The sequence below is a fragment of the Schistocerca americana genome, chromosome 1, assembly GCF_021461395.2.
Source record: "Schistocerca americana isolate TAMUIC-IGC-003095 chromosome 1, iqSchAmer2.1, whole genome shotgun sequence".
NCBI classification, from domain to species: Eukaryota; Metazoa; Arthropoda; class Insecta; order Orthoptera; family Acrididae; genus Schistocerca; species Schistocerca americana.
The window spans coordinates 1,175,292,193-1,175,315,189 of NC_060119.1; the positions used below are offsets into that span (position 1 = coordinate 1,175,292,193).

Genomic DNA, 22,997 nt, shown 5'->3' on the forward strand with positions numbered 1-22,997 from the left:
GACCATCGGACAGATGAGACAGACACCTGAGGAAGATAGCCAGATTAATCTTGAACCTCAATATCAGCAGAAAGGCAAGAACCTGCAGGAATCCTATGTTGCACGCCGACTCAAAGCCGCCATTTCAGGAAATGATGGAATTAGTCGATGATGATGATGACGATGATGATGATGATGATGATGATGATGATGATGACGTTAATTAGTTTAGATTCAATTAAAGTTTTGTTCAATTGGTTGGATCTTCGGTGTACCTAATGTTTCGATCAATTGGATAGAATTAGTAGTTAATTCATTAAGTAAAACCCACATTACATGAAATGCAACCATTGTTCACTAAAGTCGCTACTCTATCGAGGCTTCCCTAACCTGCGCACAGCAGGTGCCTGTTGGATGTAATGCAGTTCCCTCCAGGTCCAGTGCGTAACTGGAGGCTCTGACGCTATGCGGTTGGTAGCATGGAAATTCGGGGAGTTTCCCGTTGTTTGAAAAAAAAAAATCTGCGAGGCTAGCCCCCCTTTTTCTTACTGTCTGCCGGTGCTTCGTACAGAAAGAGTCCATATTTACTGGACACATTTTTCCTGTTTTGGTCCGTCTACCTCCACCCGAAGTATGGAAGCAAAGAGCTTGTAAAAGAAGAGATGTGTTTCACAGTATCGAAGATGAATATGTGCTCATTGCTCTTATGTTAAGCATTTTAGGGCGCGTGTTTATTAGGTATTTTTTCTTGTTTTGGTCCATACGACCACCTCTAAAAGTTTGTCTTTGAAGTTCACCTCGCGTAGGGGGAAGAATATGTCAGGCCTTGACGGCGAAAGAGACTACCTGCTCGCATGCACTGACCCACAAAGAGGCACCCGTCTCCCCTGAGGAGGTAAGGTCGTTGCCCTTACCGCAAACAGGAATACAGAACCAGTAAGCATAAGGTGATGAGGGGCTGAGACAGACTGCTACGTCAACAAGGCTTCGCCCGAGTCTGACGTTGGTAATTAATCGTAAAAAATAACCTGTAGTTTTACACAGGCACAAAGTCGTCAGTTCTCGACACATCATTTTTTTTCCATTGCTTTGTACACTGCACCTAACCAAACAAAAACTGAAATAGTGAGGAATGAAGGAGGGAACGAAATGAAACTTCTCTCGCTTATAGAAAATGTGATGCCGTTATAGTATCGACGGCTTTGTAGCAGTGCTAACATCGGTTACCATCAAATCGTCGAGGTTAAGGGCTGTCGGGTTGGGCTAGCGCTTGGATGGGTGACCATCCGGTCTTCTCAGCGCTGCTGGCAAGCAGGGTGCACTCAGCCCTTGTGAGGCAAACTGAGGCGCTACTTGACTGAGAAGCAGTGGCTCCGGTCTCGTAAACTTACATACACTTGTCCCTCCAGCTCCACATCCATTGACGGCTGTGGGCTGAGGATGACACGGAGGCCGAAAGATACCGTTGGGTCTCCAGGCATGTTTGGGCGGAGATTAGTTTTTTGGTTACAGTATAGAATCAAATGTAGAATGAACTTGGCAGTATGAGTCCACTTGGCAGTATGACGTTGCCCCCCATTTCGCCTGTAGTCATGCACAGCTTCGTCTGGAAAAGGTGTCCCCTAAAGCTGTAGCTGAGGTAAGGTGGCCCACAGTCCTTGATAGTCGGGATACCGTCACTGGTACGAAATTGAGATCCTAGCCGGTCCCACACATGTTCGATCGGGAAAAGATCTAGAGATCTTGATAGCCACGGGAGTACTTTGACATCACACACACTATGTGTGAAAAAGCGTTCTCCTGTTGAAAAATGGCAGCACGATACTGTCACATGAGAGATAACACATTGGTATGGAAGATATTCCGTAGTGCTCAAATCCCTACCAGCCATGACCTGAAGCCATACACGATAGCTCCCCATGCCATGGCATCAGAAGTAACACCGTTGTGCCCGTCCAGAACATTGGAAGAATGAAACTTCTTCCCAGGTCGCCGCCATATTCTTAACGATGCTGATCCGCAGTAGTGCAGAACCACGATTTCTTGCTGAACACAGTACAATGCCCTTTCTCATCACACCATGCTTCCCAGGTATGGGATCACTCAAAACGCAGCCGTTTGTGTTTATGGTATTGATGGCAGCCTATGCAAGGGACAGTAATTCTGGCTGCTGCTAATCTCTGACCAATGGACGGGAAGGCACTGAATGTTGCAGGGAGTCCATTACATGTTCTTGGATGTGAGGCGCAGATGTGCAGGGGATACGACGTGAGTGGTCCACAATGCAGCGATCGTCCCTCGTGGTGATCAGATGTCTTGACCGGAATCTAGATAAGGTGTATGCCTACTTTGCAAGTTTTCACACAATTCAGCGTCAGGTCACTGTTACATCCTAATGATCACATCTGAACGGCCAAAAAATCTGGATACTGCACCATCCGTCTGTCCGGCCAAATGGAGACGCCTTCAACCTGACGTGTGCTGTACCACGCGAGTATGCAGCATCTCCATGTCCCTCACAATGATCACTCAACATCTGACGACGTTCACGTCCCTCATACACCCTAGCAGGGCTGGTAAACACACTGAACGTGAACAACACTAATAATTCACTTATGATGCATGTGCTACATGTCGCAGAGATTTGCAAGTTTACCATTTACTTACCTGTCAATGGCCTGTAGGTGTAGAAAAAGTACATTTACTTCTGACATGTTCTACATCCTGGAGGACCTCCTTAGTATGGATCAATTGGAATGAAAGTAACTCTAATCACATCTGCCCAAGTCTTCTGGAAGCATTACTTTTCTTTGAAAGCTTCCAACATTCAATTGTAAGTAAAACATTAATAAAAATGGCAAAGGTAATGTTAATCAGAACACTGGGATGAGTTGTGATCTAGATTTATACATTCTTAACATCACAAGACAAAAGCAAATGGCTAAAGAAACGGCACACAGACATTTCTTTATTGGACAAACACTTTCAATGATATGCAGTCGATGGTGAACAAAGTGATAAGTTGGGGATCAATACACGACACTAACAAGAACTAATCGCTTTACCTGACTTCATACACATGAATCCGTGGTATGGCCCAAAATCTACGCTACAGTCAAGCATCTATACTCTACTATTCCATAAAGAAAAATTTGGTTCCAAAGCACAGGGTTCTGAGAAGCATATATTGGAGCCCTACGCCGTAGCAGCGAATACTTTACTCTCCTCCTGGTCAGGGTACCACACCAAGATAGGTCGCTGACTGGAGTCATGGACGGCAGCAAAAAAATGGTTTAAATGGCTCTCAGCACTACGGGACCCAAAAGCTGAGGTCATCAGTCCCCTAGAATTTAGAACTACTTAAACCTAGCTAACCTAAGGACATCACACACATCCATGCCCGAGGCAGGATTCGAGCCTGCGACCGTAGTGGTCGCGCGGTTCCAGACTGAAGCGCCTAGAACCGCTCGGCCACTCCGGCCAGCGGACGGTAGCAATCTGTTATTAATAGCCCGCGTCCAAAGAATACAAGTACGCTGTCTCGCGTTCGGCTAATTCGGAATGCAGGTACTTCCCTATGAGCCTCTGAAACCCCGGTGGATTCCAGTGTGCAGGTGGACCTGTTTGCTGGTCTGCCAAACCAATTTGACTCTGTGCCATGATTATGCGTGATGGAATATGTAAATGTTTAGACGGCCGACTCAAAACAAATAATTACATCCACGCATCACTTGTTGTGTGTTTGATGCTAGAAGCAGTACCTCTGACGGTTCAGATGGTGACTGACAGACTCTAAGTGTCACACTAGCAAAGACACGAGTCTCACCGATTACGTAAAGACCTGCAGTTCTATACTAGCGAACTGCCAGTATAACAAAAAAAAATGTTCAAATGTGTGTGAAATCTTATGGGACTTAACTGCTAAGGTCATCAGTCCCTAAGCTTGCACACTACTTAACATAAATTATCCTAAGGACAAACACACACACCCATGCCCGAGGGAGGACTCGAACCTCCGCCGGGACGAGCCTCACAGTCCACGACTGCAGCGCCCCAGACCGCTCGGCTAATCCGCGCGGCGCCAGTATAACAGTCTTCTTCTCTTTCTCTCAGCTTACTTTGCCAGCACGGTAGCCAAGCACATTTACATCTTAGACTACTCCCACTTTAGCACAAGCCAATCACGAGCCGGAGCGCCGTATTCGAAGCTGTGAGACCGCCCCTTGCTCTGCATACACAGATTTGACCAACCAGCGACTTTGAAAATTAATTGGGAAAAAAAGATTCAGCTTTGAGGGCTTCTTTCGCACGCGTTTATGTCATGTCTTTGCGAAAAGCCTGACCAGGATGGAACCATAGACCTCCATAAAATGAGGGTTGTCTCCCCTGTTACGTCCATTTCGAACTTTCCAAAGGATGGCCATAAACTCGCTATATATATATATATATATATATACACTACACACCGGAAGCAGCTACTAGGGTAGCAGAGTACGTGTGGCGTGCACACGGGGGTTTTTTAGGTTAGAGGGACCCCCCCTTGGGCGAAACGATAAAATACCTGACGGCTTACCAGAGAGGACATTATCATCGTTGATAAAGAACGTCCGTCCTCAGAGACCAAAAACAGGAAAAGTTAACGTAATATTGGTAAACTGCAGGAGTATCCAGGGCAAGGTTCCTGAATTAGTATCTCTTATTGAAGGAAATAGTGCGCATATAGTATTAGGAACGGAAAGTTGGTTAAAACCGGAAGTGAACAGTAACGAAATCCTAGACACAGAATGGAATATATACCGCAAGGATAGGATAAACGCCAATGGTGGAGGAGTATTTATAGCAGTAAAGAATTCAATAATATCCAGTGAAGTTATTAGCGAATGCGAATGTGAAATAATCTGGGTTAAGTTAAGTATCAAAGGTGGGTCAGATATGATAGTCGGATGCTTCTATAGACCACCTGCATCAGCAACCGTAGTAGTTGAGCGCCTCAGAGAGAACCTGCAGAACGTCGTGAAGAAGTTTCGTGATCATACTATTGTAATAGGGGGGGACTTCAATCTACCAGGTATAGAATGGGATAGTCACACAATCAGAACTGGAGCCAGGGACAGAGACTCTTGTGACATTATCCTGACTGCCTTGTCCGAGAATTACTTCGAGCAGATAGTTAGAGAACCAACTCGTGAAGCTAACGTTTTAGACCTCATAGCAACAAATAGACCGGAACTTTTCGACTCCGTGAATGTAGAAGAGGGTATCAGTGATCATAAGTCAGTGGTTGCATCAATGACTACAAGTGTAATAAGAAATGCCAAGAAAGGAAGGAAAATATATTTGCTTAACAAGAGTGATAGGGCACAAATCGCAGAATATCTGAGTGACCACCATCAAACGTTCATTTCTGAGGAAGAGGATGTGGAACAAAAATGGAAAAAATTCAGAAACATCGTCCAGTACGCCTTAGATAAGTTCGTACCGACTAAGGTCCAAAGCGAGGGGAAAGATCCACCGTGGTATAACAATCATGTACGAAAGGTACTACGGAAACAAAGAAAGCTTCATCATAGGTTTAAGAGTAGTCGAATCATAGCTGATAAGGAAAAGCTGAACGAAGCGAAAAAGAGCGTAAAGAGAGCAATGAGAGAAGCATTCAACGAATTCGAACATAAAACATTGGCAAACAATCTAAACAAGAACCCTAAAAAGTTTTGGTCATATGTAAAATCGGTAAGCGGATCTAAATCCCCTATTCAGTCACTCGTTGACCACGATGGCACCGAAACAGAGGACGACCGAAGAAAGGCAGAAATACTGAATTCAGTGTTCCGAAACTGTTTCACTGCGGAAAATCGTAACACGGTCCCTGACTTCAGCCGTCGCACGGACGCCAAAATGGAAAATATTGAAATAAACGATATCGGAATTGAAAAACAACTGCTATCACTTAGTAGCGGAAAAGCATCCGGACCAGACGAGATACCCTTAAGATTATACAGTGATTATGCTAAAGAACTTGCCCCCTTTCTATCAGCAACTTATCGTAGATCGCTGGAAGAACGTAAAGTACCTAGCGACTGGAAGAAAGCGCAGGTCGTTCCCATTTTCAAGAAGGGTCATAAATCAGATGCGAATAATTATAGGCCTATTTCGCTTACGTCAATCTGTTGTAGAATAATGGAACATGTTTTGTGTTCTCGTATTATGACGTTCTTAGATAATACAAATCTCCTTCATCATAACCAACATGGATTCCGCAAACAGAGATCATGTGAAACTCAGCTCGCCCTATTTGCCCAAGAAATTCACAGTGCCGTAGACACTGGCGAGCAGATTGATGCCGTATTCCTGGACTTCAGGAAGGCATTTGATACGGTTCCGCACTTACGTTTAGTGAAAAAAATACGAGCTTACGGAATATCGGACCAGGTTTGTGATTGGATTCAGGATTTCCTAGAAGAAAGAACACAACATGTCATTCTTAACGGTTCAAAATCTGCAGATGTAGAGGTAATTTCGGGAGTACCGCAGGGAAGCGTGATAGGACCTTTATTGTTTACAATATACATAAATGACTTAGTTGACAACATCGGTAGCTCCGTGAGGCTATTTGCAGATGACACGGTTGTCTACAAGAAAGTAGCAACATCAGAAGACTCGTACGTACTCCAGGAGGACCTGCAGAGGATTAATGCATGGTGCGAGAGCTGGCAGCTTTCCCTAAACGTAGATAAATGTAATATAATGCGCATACATAGGGGCAGAAATCCATTCCAGTACGATTATGCCATAGGTGGTAAATCATTGGAAGCGGTAACGACCGTAAAATACTTAGGAGCTACTATCCGGAGCGATCTGAAGTGGAATGATCACATAAAACAAATAGTGGGAAAAGCAGGCTCCAGGTTGAGATTCATAGGAAGAATTCTAAGAAAATGTGACTCATCGACGAAAGAAGTAGCTTACAAAACGCTTGTTCGTCCGATTCTTGAGTATTGCTCATCAGTATGGGACCCTTACCAGGTTGGATTAATAGAAGAGATAGACATGATCCAGCGAAAAGCAGCGCGATTCGTCATGGGGACATTTAGTCAGCGCGAGAGCGTTACGGAGATGCTGAACAAGCTCCAGTGGCGGACACTTCAAGAAAGGCGTTACGCAATACGGAGAGGTTTATTATCGAAATTACGAGAGAGCACATTCCGGGAAGAGATGGGCAACATATTACTACCGCCCACATATATCTCGCGTAATGATCACAACGAAAAGATCCGAGAAATTAGAGCAAATACGGAGACTTACAACCAGTCGTTCTTCCCACGCACAATTCGTGAATGGAACAGGGAAGGGGGGATCAGATAGTGGTACAATAAGTACCCTCCGCCACACACCGTAAGGTGGCTCGCGGAGTATAGATGTATATATATATATATATATATATATATATATATATATATATATATATATATATATATCGTGAAAAACAATGGTCCTATAAAACTCCACTGCGACATTATTGAAGTTGGTTTTACGTCTGAAGACTTCAGTCCATTCTGATTAACATGCTGTGTTCTGTTTGCTAGAAACTCTTCAGTCCAGGCACACAATTGGTCTGATTTTACATACACCTTTATTTTCTTCATTAGGCAGCAGTGTGAAATTTTGTCAAATGCCTTTCGGAAGCATCGACTGCTATGTAGGGCTCGAGGACTAACAGAGCGAGCTGGTCTTCACACAAACACTGTTTTCGGAATCAATGTTGATTCCTACAGAGGAGATTTTCGGTCCCTAGAAATGTCAGGACAGGCGAGCTTAAAACATGTCCCCAAATTCTGCAACAGACCTACGTCAGATATACAGGTCTATAACCTTTTGCGTATGTTCGATGACCGCTCTGAAAAAATGGAATGATCTGTGTATTTGTCCAATCATCAGGCACACTTCGCTCCTCCATAGACGTACGGTACACTTATGTTATAGGATGGGCAATTTCTTTCGTATACTGTGTACAAGCGAACTTTCCTCTGTTGTGCGATTTCTGTTGATTTTCTATCCCTGGATCAGTTACTTTGTGTTCGTGCGACGTTTTAAAGGAGGCGATATTACAACCGTGGTTGTAATATCGCCGTCTTTGTATACAAACTTCCTGTGATGAAACTTCTTACTGTGTGAATGATGCTTTAGATTATGTGCGTACATATACACTTTAAAAAAAAGAATCACACCGCTTTCACTGCTGCACGATCGGATGAAGGCTGCACTGGAACTGATGGCGCGGATTTTTCTTCATAAGTAACCGAAACATCTTCCCTTTAATAATTTGTTTACATCACTTAAAATCATTTTGAGGCACAATTACTGTGAAAAAGGCATTGTCTTACATATAGTTTTGGGTGTAGGGCACCATCACCCCAAGAAAATTTCATCACCTGAGGAAAAAAAAAAGCGAAAGCTTATGTAAAATTTATCTTAACGCGAAGGAGCCGTCTGAAGATGAACCTGTCAGTTTGAAACCAGTAACGGCGGTATTTAAATAAATAAGCAGGATTGTAAAAAGAGGCTGGTTGTTGTTATCTTCTATGTAAGATCAACCTATAACTAACATTCCGCGTGCCATTATGCAACAACGATCTTTCCACACTGAAACTCTGAAGTGAAACAACGCGGCGCAAAAACTCATATACCAGTACGGAGAAATGATCATTACGATAAAATAAGAGAAATCAGGGCTCGCACAGAAAAATTCAAGTGCTCGTTTTTCCCGCTCACCATTCGGGAATGGAACGGTAGAAAGACAGCTTGAAGGTGTTTCACTGAACCGTCTGCCAAGCGCTTTACTGTAAATAGCAGGTTAATCACGTAGATGTAGATGTAGATGCAGATGTAGACTTGCTGCATCAGCCGCACAGTGCCGGCCGCGTCAGATTCTCAACCCAACCGAGCGGCTGACACAACAGAGCTCCGCGTGCCGACTGCAGACTGCTAACTGTTGACCGACCACGATATTATTGCATTTACCTTCCGTTAACGTAAACGGAAACATGCGCTAATGTTACACTAAACAAATGCAGTGGTAAGAACGGACTTTGAATTATGTCAAAGCAGTTGTGCATACAATGTGAAGTCGCTCCGCGTGTCTTGGTGAAATAATGCGATAAAAAGTCACGATAATCTGACCGAAGCGTGCACACTCTTATTCTGTGGTCGTCTTATACAGGGTGTCCCAAAAAGAATGACCCGATTTTAAATAGAATTATTTATTAGGAAGAAGGGCCTAAAACCAACAAATTGCATACTAAATTACTCAGAAAAGACAGAAGTTTATAAAAATCCATCATAAATGTTCAGCATGTCCTCCGTTGGCTGCATGGACGACATCTAGCCGATAGCCGAATTCATCCCAAACTGAGAGTAAGGTGATTTCTTTCACTGATTCTACAGCAGCTGATATTCTGATTTTTAGTTCATCAATGTCACGAGGTAAGGGAGGAACGTAAACACATTGTTTAACATACCCCCACACGAAGAAATCACATGGTATTAAGTCAGGGGACCTAGGATGCCAAGAGTGTAAAGCCTGGTCTCGCGGTCCTGTACGCCCTATCCAACGTTGAGGCACGTTGGCATTGAGGAAACTGCGCACGTTGTTGTGCCAGTGTGGTAGTGCTCCATCTTGTTGACGGATGAAATTGTCAGACTCAAGTTGTGGGAATAACCAGTTCCGTAGCATTGCAAGATATGATTGTCCTGTTACGGCTTCTTCCTTAAAAAAAGTAGGGTCCATAAACCTTGCTTTGCGAAACAGCACAAAAAAACATTCACTTTTGGTGAATCACGATCGTGATCAACTGTTTCGTGAGGATTTTCGAGCCCCCATATACGTACATTATGACGGTCAACCTTACCGCTAATATGGAAAGTTGCCTCATCGCTGAATATCAACCGTGACATAAAAGTGTCATCTTCCATGTCCTCTAGAATAGCATTGCTGAAGTACACTCGCTTCACTTTGTCAGTATCTCGCAGAGCTTGTACCAGTCGTGATCGTATGTTTCGTATGTTTTGAGGGCTAAACGACGCCGTAACTGGCGCCACACTGTCATACGCGGTAACGCCAAGTTCTTGCGGGGGCTCCGCTCAAATTCTCGTCGGATTTGTTCCACTGTTTGTTCAGGAATGCGTGTCAGGCCAGGACTTTTGCCTTTACAGAGGTACCCTGTTTCTTCAAACTGTTTATACCACCGTCGAATGTTCTTTCGTGATGGTAGTTTAGCACGAAATCGAATACGAAACGCCTGCTCAACTGCGATCACTGATTGAGTATGCCGCGAGGGATTAGCCGAGCGGTCCAGCCACTGCAGTCATGGACTGTGCGGCTTGTCCCGGCGGAGGTTCGAGTCCTCCCTCGGTCATGGATGTGTGTGTGTGTGTGTGTGTGTGTGTGTGTGTGTGTGTGTGTGTGTTTGTCCTTAGAATAATTTAGGTTAAGTAGTGTGTAAGCTTAGGGAATGATGACCTTAGCAGTTAAGTCCCATAAGATTTCACACACATTTTGAACATTTGATTGAGTACGACTAAATTCAATAACACAATACGCCCTCTGTTGTGCGCACGCCATATTCGCCAGACTGGCTGCACGCTCCAGGTCAGCGCTCGTAGCGACATTTGGCAGATTTTCTCTGAAACTCTAGGCCATGCCGATTACTTGTAGCGCTGTTTCAGTTACCTAGTGACATTTATCTCAATATTATTACAAGTTAAAATCGGGTCATTCTTTTTGGGACAGCATGCATTGCTACTTGCTCACAACAATCACACTTTATTCGTAAAATTTTCTAGCACGCAGCGGTTGCTACAAGATTGTATCTCTGCGAAACCAGAGGTAGCAGCAACATATTCACTGTGATTAGGCAGATCGATAAAACCTCCCCGGTTCTATAAAGCCCTCCAAATCCTCGAACGCCATGCGCTCCGCCTCGCCTTCCGCATCCGCCTTCCGTCCCCCACGCGCGTCCCCTACGACCTCATCCCCTTCCTCCACCTTCTCCTTTTCCTTGAACACATCTGCACACTATATATTGTCCACCACGTTGATCCCCATCACCCCCTGGTGTCTCCATTCCTCTCCATCCCCAACCAGTTGCCGCGCCTTTACCGTTGTGTCCCACCCTCTATCCATCTCCACACCCGCCATCTCCTTTCCCAACGCAACTTCCACCATCTACCCCTCCCAGATGATGAGCTTCGCCCTGACATCTACCGTTCCTACCAACTCTAACCCCATCTTCCTGCCTCCTCCTCAGGGCTCCCTCTCCTCACCCTCCCTCCTCCTGAGCGGCTTCCCCCTCATACTCCCCCTCCCCCTCTTGTGCCTCCTTTCAGTGCCTCTGCACTCCCTCCTGCCTTGTCTTCCCTCTTCATCTCCTGCCCCACGTGTCTCCTGCCGCTTGGCATACCCGCTTCCGCTGCTGCCCCTTGCTATCCCCTCCTTTTCCATCCTCTCTGACTTTTCCCTCGGCAGGTCCCACCTGGCAGTTTTATTCTTTGTCGTGTGTGCTCCAAGTGGGTTTTAATATTGTGGCCGACTTTTAACCTGTGCATGTGCATTCAGTGTCATCCCTGTGTTTTAAGAATCGCCAACTGCGTTTGTTTGTTTTTTCAACTTTCTGGTGACTTTTTCAACTGTCCCCCATGAACGTCTCCATGTCAGTGTATTTTTACCTCCATTTTCTCCCCTTACTCTGTTTTATGTTCCTCTTTTTTATCGCCTTATGTATGTAACATTTTATTCTTGTTTTAGTTGTCATGTCACTCGGCTGAAGAGCGGCGGATTGTGCCGCTGACAGCCCTCCCCTGCCCATATGGGGCAGGGGAATGAAGTTACGATAAAAAAATGAAATTAAAAATAATATCGATAAATTGACTCTCTCAGGTGTTATAAATAATAGCAAAGATGTAAATATGTGACGATATAGCATTCTTACCCAGAGTATTCACGCAGATTTAGATTTAGGATATTGAGTGTGCGATATTTGTCCCACGCGAGCTGAGGAGAGCTCCCCGACGCTGCCGGCAGGACATGGAGACGTTCGACCTGGAGGACTTCAAGTACAACTCAGTGAACATCACGGCGTTCCGGCTGGTGGCGGTGGAGGACGAGCGCGTGCGCGCGGCGCTGGAGCAGATGTCGCGCTTCGCGCCCGTCGGGCCGTCCATCCTGCACCGCACGGGCGTGCTGCAGGCGGAGCCGGCGCTGCTGCACGACGCCGTGCACGTGTTCGCCCGCGGGCTGGCCGCGCTCGACCGCAGCCACCAGCTGCGGCCCGCCAACCTCTCCTGCGAGCTCGAGCGCCCCTGGGACGACGGCCTCTCGCTCTACAACTACATCAGCTCGGTGAGCAGCCTTGTCACAGCCACTCAATTACACCTGTTGCTGTTGTGTTTACGATCCATCAAGTCTCTTCGACTCCTGATGACTTGATGAACAATGTCCCTCCACGCATTACTAAACGTCGAATTCGGTATCAGCTCTTCCAGGATAATATGGTGTTTTTTCCTGAAACTGTAAGGTGACCATATCTTTATAAACCTCAAGTATCACCTCACATATTTGTGAATGAGCAGAGGAAATCCTGCCGGAGGAACATCAGCAACTGAGCATTATAGCAGAGGTTGAAAATCCCACTTCAGTTGTAAGGTTCTTTTTATTTAAAACTCGACCTGTACCCGTCCACCGCAGTGCTCGGGGTCACAGCGCAAACTTATAACACCTAATGATGCGGATGTAAGAGCCCGAAACTGGTCGTGTTTTAAATAAAAAGAACCTTACAATTGAAGCGTATTTACTTGTAAATAATAGATTTCAGCTATGAGTCGTCCTTTTTAAATTTTATTGGCAGATCTAGATTTCAGCTAGAAACTAGCCGTTCTCAATGTACTATCATTTTTGATCAATGCATGTATTGCCTGTTGGTCGGGCTTCATCCACAGTTCATGTAAATGGTAGTATTCAATGAAATGTGGATAAAGCCAGACCAACATTCTTCTCACCAACGTGAATAGTCGTTTCGTTGCCACTTCCGCCAATGATTTTAGAAGCTCTGATGGAATACTAAAACTGGATCTCCTGTCTCTTCTATATCGACTCCTGTTTCTTCTCCTATCACGTCCTCAGACATGTCTTCCCCCGCATAGAGGCATTCAATGTACTCTTTCCACCCACCCGCTCTCTCCTCTGCATCGAACAGTGGAATTCCCATTTCTCTCTTACTGTTACCACATTGCTTTTAATTTCACCGAAACAGAAATGTATTCCCTTCTACTTGGTCCTCTAGCTACAGTTAATTAAATTACCACAACATAGGAGCACATACATCGTCTGTAGAAGAACCAGAGAGCTTCAATTTTTTTATTTTATTGCACTCCCGCTTGTGTGCGTAAAATATTGGTTTCCTTCTTAGCCGCTCCTGCATAATATATGTCTGAAAAAGACGGAACGCCTCTGCCATTTTGGTAACTGTCATAGCTATTTTGTGTTTACCACTGACCTCATTTTCCATAGTTCTGAAAACCCACGCGTACTCAGACAAATTGTGGTAAAACTCTTTTCCGCTAAAGACGAAGGGTGAAACTTCAAGGCAAACAACGTCCATCATCTCGTCAGCTCTGCGATCAGTTAAAGTTTCCTTCAAACACGTGAAGCGCGCTCTATGATTGACAAACACATTAACGAAGCTGTACGTAATCTAATGTTTTACACACCTAGTAAAGTTTGACAAGTTGTTTGATCCCGTACATGGTGCTTTTCGCTCCTCTGTCGATCAAGTCAATGGCGCATGTTGTGTTGTTTTGTTGCTGGCACCCCTGTGCGCCGTTCAGGTAATTACGTGGTGCTACACAGCTGGACACACCCGAGGGAAGTGACGCCATCTGTGTGGGTCACACAGTAGCAGTGAACGGATCGACTATGGATGACGTCGCAGTGTGCCGAGAAACACTCATAAAACTAACATTTGCGATAGAATATCAAGGGTACAATAAAGTCGTAATTATTGCAAGTAAAACAGCCACACAATCACAAAGTGCTTCACATGGAAAGCCCATGTAGTGCGGTCAGAACAAATTATATATCTTAACAGTAGGTTCAACGAACAAAATTAAAAATAATAATTTACAAATCAATAACTATAGGTTTCTCCTTTCATTTCGTCATTTACTCAAGGAGCGACACAGTCAACCGTTGCTCGCCACCGTCCTTGAGGTAAACAGACCACGTTGTTGGCATGCTCCAGAAACCATCTTCGCGAGTGTAGAAGACAGGTCAGATACACTTTTAACATAAAGACCGTGGGAGCCAGTGATCAGGTATAGATATTGCATATAACAGACTCGTTCAATAAAACATTTCCCTGTACAGCAGGTTCAGATGATACTAATTTAAAACCACCGCGCACATAAAAGTAAAAATTTGACTTTTGCAGGATTATTAACGTCAACAGATAGTCCTTATACGACAGAACGAACATTCAAAATTGGTGCAGTTACATCACTGTCACGTGACTACGCGTGAAATTCATGCATGATTGTATATATACTGAAGCGCCAAAGAAACTGGTATAGGTATGCGTATTCAAATAGAGAAATATGTAAACAGGCAGAATACGGTGCGGCGGTCGTCAATGCCTGTATACGACAACAAGTGCCTGGCGCAGTTATTAGATCGCTTACTGCTGCTACAATGGCAGATCATCGAGATTTAAGTGTGTTTGAAGTGCGCACGAGCGATGGGACACAGCATCTCCGAAGTAGCGATGGAGTGGGGATTTTCCCGTACGACCATGTCACGAGTGTATCGTGAATATCAGGAAACTGGTAAAACATCAAATCTCCAATATAGCTGTGTCCGGAAAAAGAACCTGCAAGAATGGGACCAACAACGACCGAATAGAATCGTTCAACGTGACAGAAGTGCAACCCTTCCGCAAACTGCTGCAGATTCCAATGCTGGGCCATAAACAAGTGTCATCGTGCCAACTATTCAACGAAACATTATCGATATGGGCTTTCGGAGCCGTAGGCCCACTCGTGTGCCTAGGCCCGTCAACAGTGACTTGGACTGTTGATGACTGGAAACATGTTGCCTGGTCGGACGAGTCTCGTTTGAAATTGTATCAAGAGGATGGACGCGTACCGGAATGGAGACAATCTCATGAATCCATGGACCCTGCATGTCAGCAGGGGTGTGTTCAAGCTGGTGGAGGCTCTGTAATTCGTGTGCAGTTGGAGTGATATGGACCCCTGATACGTCTAGATACGACTCCGACGGGTGAAACTTACGTAAGCATCCTGTCTGATCACCTGCATCCATTTATCTCCACTGTGTATTCCCACAGACTTGGCCAATTCCATCAGGACAATGCGAGACCTCACACATCTAGAATTGCTACAGAGTGGCTCCAGGAACACTCTTCCGAGTTTAAACACTTCCGCTGGCCACGAAACTGCCCAGACGTGAACATTATTGAGTATGTCTGGGATGCCTTGTAAAGTGCAGTACAGAAGAGATCTCCACCCCCCAGTATTCTTACGGATTTATGGACAGCCCTGCAGGATTCATGGTGTCAGTTCCCTCCAACACCACTCCAGACATTAATCGAGTCCATGCCAAGTCGTGTTACGGTACTTCTGCGTCCTCGCGGGGGCCTTACACGAAATGAGTTAAGTGTACCAGTATCTTCGGCTCTTTAGTGTATATCATTGTGTCAGCCAACAACGCAGCAGTTCTGTTACAATGTTCTCTATCCGCCTTTTCCTTTGTTTGAACTTCTGCTCTTCCAAGAACTACAGACTTTTGTAGTGGACCTTCTGTTCTCATAACACTTGTGCAAGCACTGTGTAATAACTGTTATTGTCACTGCTTGACGTGCCGCCTGTGTTCATTTCAAGTACGATAACCATCAGAAATTTGTTATTTATTATTTTTAACTTCCAGAAATTTCTCAAAATTTCCTGTATTTGTAATGTTTGCGTATTCTGGAATACTGAGTGTTTTTATAAAGAGCAGCATCTCTTCCAGGAGGCAGTTCAGTTCTGTCTATACATAGATGACCCTGCTTTCAGATTTGAACTTGACTGTCGTTAAGACGTGAAAAATGCTTTCAGTGCTTCATTGACAGCTCTACTTTCAGATGTGGACTTGACTATGGTTATGATGTGACTGTATTTCCAAAATTCCTTCATTTCATCTGCCATATTTTCTGCTTCGCACACATTTTTGTTTTTATTTTTTCTACGTCTGTCTAATTTTTTATTTTGTGTCCATGCAATCCTCAGTATCCTTCCTCAAACCAAAATTTCAAAAGGCTCTATCTTATTGTGGTCTGCTTTTTTTTGTTTAGTTCAGTGAATTTCGTGTCGACGCAGAGAGCAGGTGTTTGACGTATTATCAAATTGTGTAGGAGACGCAACGTAGGCGTCTCCCTTGATGAAGGACAGCTACAATACTTTTGGCATTCGATGCATGAAACATGCCCAGCACCATTGTCCATGACTCACATCCATTCAAAATTATGGGAAAAATCGAAATTTATCCCAGCTGTTATTTTCCTCATCTGTGATAGTTTCCCTTCAATTTGAATTTAAGTGTAACATTTTTTCATATTTTCAGAAGCTCCGTTTTACTATATTAGATCCTAAAGATATATGTTTATCGATTTCAATCACCGTGCTAGTCTTCATTCTTGCTGTCAAAATTCCTGTTTTCTTCAAATTTAGATTAGGTCAATTTTTCGCTTTCATTTCATATCTTTACCAGCATTTTTAATGTATTTTGCACTACCTGCTATAAGTATTGTGCCTCCCACATATCTTAAGTTATTGATTAAATTCCGCAGCAGTTTCCATATCTGATAGACCTACAGCTCTCATTACGTATTATCCATACCAGTTGTAAAGAAACCAACATAGTACACAACCCTGTCGGACTGCCTTCCTTGTCTCAGAAGTTGCTGTGTACAATTGCTGTATTTTTACTGTTTCTTCTTTGTTTTGTACAGATTTATCATTAGCTGTACAAACTGGCCTGGTATTCCCATAAAACCTTTCATTTTTTAGATATTTGTTTGGCTTACACATTCGATTGTATTTCTTTAGTCTATGAAACAGATAAATAAGTCTTTTTGATTTTCTCTGCAGTCTTGTAATTTTCCGGTCAATGATAGTCTGTTAGCAATATGTAACCTAGCTGTTTGTGCTTTATAGTGGCAGTACCAATACCACTTCGTCCACAGGCAGCACATAGGCAGCTGGTTTATCATGTTCTGCTCTGCCTCTGTATAAATGCAAGTTTTTATGCTACATCCTTTAGTTGCAGATAAACTGTCGCTCTTCTCAAAGGCTACCTTCCTCCTGCGGATTTACACCACCATAATCTGTATAGCGAAACTTGTTTGATATGAACATATTTGCCCCTCCCGGAAGGATCTTTTTTTCCCAGTTTTACAGTCTTCTTGTTTTGTCCTTATGATCGACAATGCCTAAATGTAGCCTTAAGTGTGTGTTGCGCAAACGGTTAATGACGTTATGCCTTATGGTAAACCTTAGAGAGTTCATCGCTGCAGCTTCACTTTTTCGGTTCGGTGCTTTTATGACTGCCCACTACTGACTTCCGTATATGAGAACAGGTACACTGTAAAAAGTTAATACAGTTCCTTTTCAGGCCTTTTTGTTAAGCTTCCTGTAGCTAGTCTCGCAGTTCATCAGTAACTGAGCTAATTTATACTCTACACCTACCTCTTCATCGTTACAAACCAGGGGGCCCAAATACGTCTAACTACTAACTCGTTCTTTCTTCTTCTCATTTGAACAGACAGGATGTAGTACATTCAAGCCATAACTCTAGCCACCGACTTTGTTAAGTTATAGCTTCCTGCAGCTGAAAAAGCTGGACAGCGTTTTTGGAGATCGTCTTCAGTTTCTGGAAGAACAATTTGGTAGTCAATAGATGAAATAGTGTTCAATCCTGTCACTTCATAGTGTAATACTTTCCTACGTCTTCTACAAGCGTTGGAACTTCAATAGTGGTAACTATTTACAGCTCGTATAAAATAGATACGGGTTTCAAAGTTTTACTGACCTTCAAAGTAGTCACCAACATTGTGTATAACCCATTGCCAGCGATGCGGAAGTCGTAGAATACTCTTAGCAGTGCCAGTTGTGTTGACAGTTCGAGCCGCCGGTCTATTGCCCGACGAATTATTAGCAGTTCTGAAGCGAATGCCGTGAGGTCTTCCCTTCAGTTTAGACATCGGGTTGAGCTCACGAGGGCTTAAGTCAGGGGAGTGCAGTAGGTGGTAAAACACTTAGCAGCCCCATCCGTCAAAAAAATCAGTAACAGAATGAGATTTTCACTCTGCAGCGGAGTGTGCGCTGATATGAAACTTCCTGGCAGATTAAAACTGTGTGCCCGACCGAGACTCGAACTCGGGACCTTTGCCTTTCGCGGACAAGTGCTCTACCATCTGAGCTACCGAAGCACGACTCACGCCCGGTACTCACAGCTTTACTTCTGCCAGAATCTCGTCTCCTACCTTCCAAACTTTACAGAAGCTCTCCTGCGAACCTGCAGAGTGAAAATCTCATTCTGGAAACATCCCCCAGGCTGTGGCTATGCCATGTCTCCGCAGTATCCTTTCTTTCAGGAGTGCTAGTTATGGAAGGTTCGCAGGAGAGCTTCTGTAAAGTTTGGAAGGTAGGAGACGAGATACTGGCAGAAGTAGAGGTGTGAGTACCGGGTTGAGTCGTGCTTCGGTAGCTCAGATGGTAGAGCACTTGCCCGTGAAAGGCAAAGGTCCCGAGTTCGAGTCTCGGTCGGGCACACAGTTTTAATCTTCGAGGAAGTTTCAAATCAGTAACAGCTTGCAATGTACGTGCTTCAGCATTGTCCTGCAAAGTGATGGTCAGGTCCTGCAGATAGTGTCATCACTTCTGTCTCTAAGCTGGTCGTAGGTTGTGTTCCAAAAATGAACAGCATAGAGACAGAAGTGATGACACTTTCTGCAGGACTTGATCATCATTTTGCTCAAGCACGTACAGTGCAAGCTGTTACTGATTTGTTTGACTGATGGGGCTGCTAAGTGCTAGACTACCTACTGCGCTACCCTGACTTAAGCTCCCGTGAGTTCAACCCTGTTTCTAAACTGAAGGAAACACTTCACGGCATTCGTTTCCGAACTAGTGCAAATTCGTCGGGTAAAAGACCCGACTCTCGAACTGTCAACACAACTGTCACTGCTAAGAGTATCCTACGACTTCCACATCGCCGTCAACGAGCTATACACAAGGCTTGTAACTATTTCAAAGGTTAGTAAAACTTTGAAACATGTACCTATTTTGTACGAGCTGTAAATAAATAATTGACACTATTAAAGTAGCAACCCTCGTACAAGTTTCCGTGATAAATAAACTTTCATGGAGTGCTCAGTTACCACCAGTGTCCTAAGATTGCTTCTACAAATGGTATCTTCATACTAATATTAACTGCAAGATCTAGACAGAATTTTCTTTAATACATTATAAAATTCATGTACATTGATATTAAAGGATGAAAAATATAAAAATTTGATACAAATATAGACACTTGGCCATTAGTTTCTGCCTATCTGTATATGGACCATATACGAGAAACGAACGCTTTCTCCATTGCAAATCTTGTCCTTATTTGCGGGTCGCTGCGATGTAGAGATCGTAATCTACAGCACGCCTATTCCGAGCGTTATCCCTCGTAACAGCAGCATATGGCAGTGGCGCAACGTTGCTTCAAGTGCACATAAAACTCGCAGTATGAAAATCAATTTGTATTCAGCCGAGATCGTAAAGTAAGAGCCCTGTGATGAGCAGTTTCGGCTATGAAAAGTTTTCATAGAAAGCGCCTTGTGCCACGAAAATGTAACTTCTCCTTTATAAGCCGCAAGTAATCACAGAAAGTTTGGCTAGTGCAATCTCTACAAGCGCTGAGTGCTTTTAAGACTTGCTGCAGCGTCGTAGTTCCTGTGTACAACGCCGGAAAGCGGCCTGAGATCCGATCGTGTGTCCTTGTTGCCATCAACACCGACAAGTAACAAAATTATATAACTTCGTGGCCCTCAAAAAATATCGGTTGCTTTCCCGCGACCTTTGTCAAGGACACTACAGAATTGTGGAAGTAGAAGCGTCCAATATCAGAGACGGGACAATATTTTCATTGCCAGAAGGTGATCAGGACGCTGAAGTTAGGCAGTAAGGAATAATTATCCGACTGTGACACCTGTCAGAGGGGGTTTGTCACTGTTTAGCGATAACGCCCTGTGGATAAATTCTTCTGGCAAGCACATTTCGACGGTTATATATAGATCTGTCCATAGATACCTCTAAAGTTCAGTAGAAGGCAGCGTGAAAAGCACCAGACATACAGGAAAGTGACGTCAGGGAATATTGCATCCCTCCAAGTTTCCATCCGTAGTACGCGCCATTGCTCAGTTGAAATAGGGGGCAGACGTGTCGGAACATGTAGACAAAAACATCCTGTCCGTATTCGCACGTTAAATTAGTTCGCGGGTCCCGGTCATTTTGTGTCAGCCGTATCAATCAACTGCAAGCACGTACTGACGTCTGCTGCATCGCAAACGGTGTCCACATTGACCAGCTGTAATGCGAGCTACAAACTTGGATAAGGGCTCTATACATTTATGTGTGTCTATTTTCTTCATATCTTGCAGTCTTTTTGCAGTAGTGTTCTGAAATACTGTAGGTGTTTGCGATAACTCTGTACATTGGAGACTTAGAGATCCCACTTTATTGTCTGTATTCACTAAGAAACATAAAATTCCGGATTCCTCGTAAGTGAAAAATTCTAGTTTCTCTTTTCTCACTTATCAACACACATTTAGTGTTTCTCTGGCACATTGTACTGTGGAGGTTCTTCAATTTAAATAATTGGAGTCTATCGTCTAATTCTCGAAATGTGTTCTCCTAGTATCAGTCGTTTTTGTCAATTGGTAGAAACACTGGCAGAAACTCCGGTGTAGAGATTAGTTTAGCAGATTATTCCTCTATGGCGGTGTTATTAAAAACAATAATAGTCCGACATCAACAGTTGCAAAATTGAACAATACACTATTCTCTGGAACACTTTCGAAAGCTCAATACATCTCATTTCAATTTGCCTTCTGTGAACAAATTTCATTTACATCTAGCAAGTTTACATACACATAAAAATAACAATAGTTGAACGCAATATCTGCAATACGTGTTCTACAAAAAAAAATAAATCATTTTGATAACAGACCTGAAACTTATGGGAATATAAGTGCGGCACAATAAGTTATTGGGAGAAATGGTAATGACAAAACCATTTATACACAGTTCTACAGCCTACTGACGCTCACATCTCTGTTTCCCTCTACGACTAGTCAACTCCTTAGCTGTCTAACTGCGACATCACACTTGCTTCCCACCCTACAGCACATAGGTTGGAAATGACAAGTGATGGACTGAATATTGACAAATAGAAAAAGACCGTGCGAATCTTCTTTGTAGGCCGGTATTTATATTTTAACAGAAGTGAAGCGGTAGGAATCTGACTGAGGAGTGGTAAGATACTGGGATTACAAAATTAAGTGCACTTGTAGAACAGTTTATTATCAAAACAATTACGCTCTTTACAGTTAGAAAATACACATCAAAAGCACTAGTGACTAGTGAATAAATCAGTTAAAGTCAATGCTGAATAATTACATTTCTTGAAATGCACGAATGCAAGGCATTAATAATAATAATAAAAATAATAATTCACTGCCTATCAGGCACCATGCTTCTCCAGGAACCTCTTTATTCTTTGCTGAAATCCATTTTTTCTTTAAAATAAATTTCCATTTTGATTCGCTGAAAACCGAAACGGAAGTGCCCTACAGTATGGCAATAAAATTATAATTATTATCTATTGAAACAAGGGGCTCAACAACAAAGCATTTGAATAAATGAAATAACACAACTTCAGAGACTTATTTGGTCTCAAACATATATAATTGTATCTATATAGACTGAAGTGGCAAGTGAAAATTTCTACCAAGACCGGGAATAGAACCCGGGTCTCTTCCTTACTAGACAGGCGCGTTAGCCACTGACTCAACTTGGCATTGCAGTTCATACACCTGGACAGGTCACCCTGGCACTCCTCCTTCCTCGATCCAAATTCTCACTATCGCCCCAGTCTATTTTAAATCCTCCCTTACATACGATCAGAATTGCAGGGGCTCACCATGTTCTGGAATAGTATCTTAGCATCGAACGTAAATGGGGGATCCAGCCTGAAACCCAGGTGGTGGTAATTATACAAATGAAATGACAGTCTCAGAGATTTTACTGGTCTCATACAGGTATGATTTTATGTAATAGAAGACTGGGGCAGCAGTGAGGATTTGGATCAAGGAACGAGGCGAGCCATGATAATCCGTGCAGTTGTGTGAACCGCTGTGCCAAAGTGGCTTAGTGATTAACACACCTGTCTAGTAATCAGGAGTCACAGGTTAGATTCCCGGCCTTGGTACAAATTTTCACTCGCCACTTCAGTCTGTATACATAAAATACTGTCCGTATGAGACCAGCAAAGTATCTGAAATTGTGTCATTTCGTTTGCATAAGTACTCACACCTGGGTCTCAGGCTGAATGCCCCATTTACGTTCGATGAGAGCCTCGGCAATTCTGTTTATGTAAGGGGGGATTTAAAGTAGATCGTGGTGGCGATGAGAATTTGGATCGAGGATGGAGGCGAGCCAGGATAATCCATAGAATTGTGTGAACCGCTGTGCCAAGTGGCTTAGTAGCCAACGCCCTGTCTAGGAAGCAGGAGACCCGGGTTTGACTCCGGGTCTTGATACAAATGCTTCAGTCTATACACATGAAAAACTTTTGAGTAACACTGAAGCCAGTTTCAGAACTGTAAGAACTAATTTTTATGTATTGCATTTTAGAAAAGCGTACA

The 22,997-nt window shown here is 43.7% G+C and overlaps 1 protein-coding gene across 1 annotated transcript in view; it reads left to right on the forward strand.

Moving 5' to 3' along the window:
* Window positions 1-22,997, forward strand: part of LOC124597840 (glutamate receptor ionotropic, kainate 2) — a 1,390,744-nt gene that overhangs the window by 1,005,629 nt on the left and 362,118 nt on the right. The window contains exon 7 of the mRNA XM_047135964.1: window positions 12,056-12,373. Within this exon, the coding sequence (XP_046991920.1) occupies window positions 12,056-12,373 (318 nt within the window). The remainder of the gene's footprint in view (window positions 1-12,055; window positions 12,374-22,997) is intronic.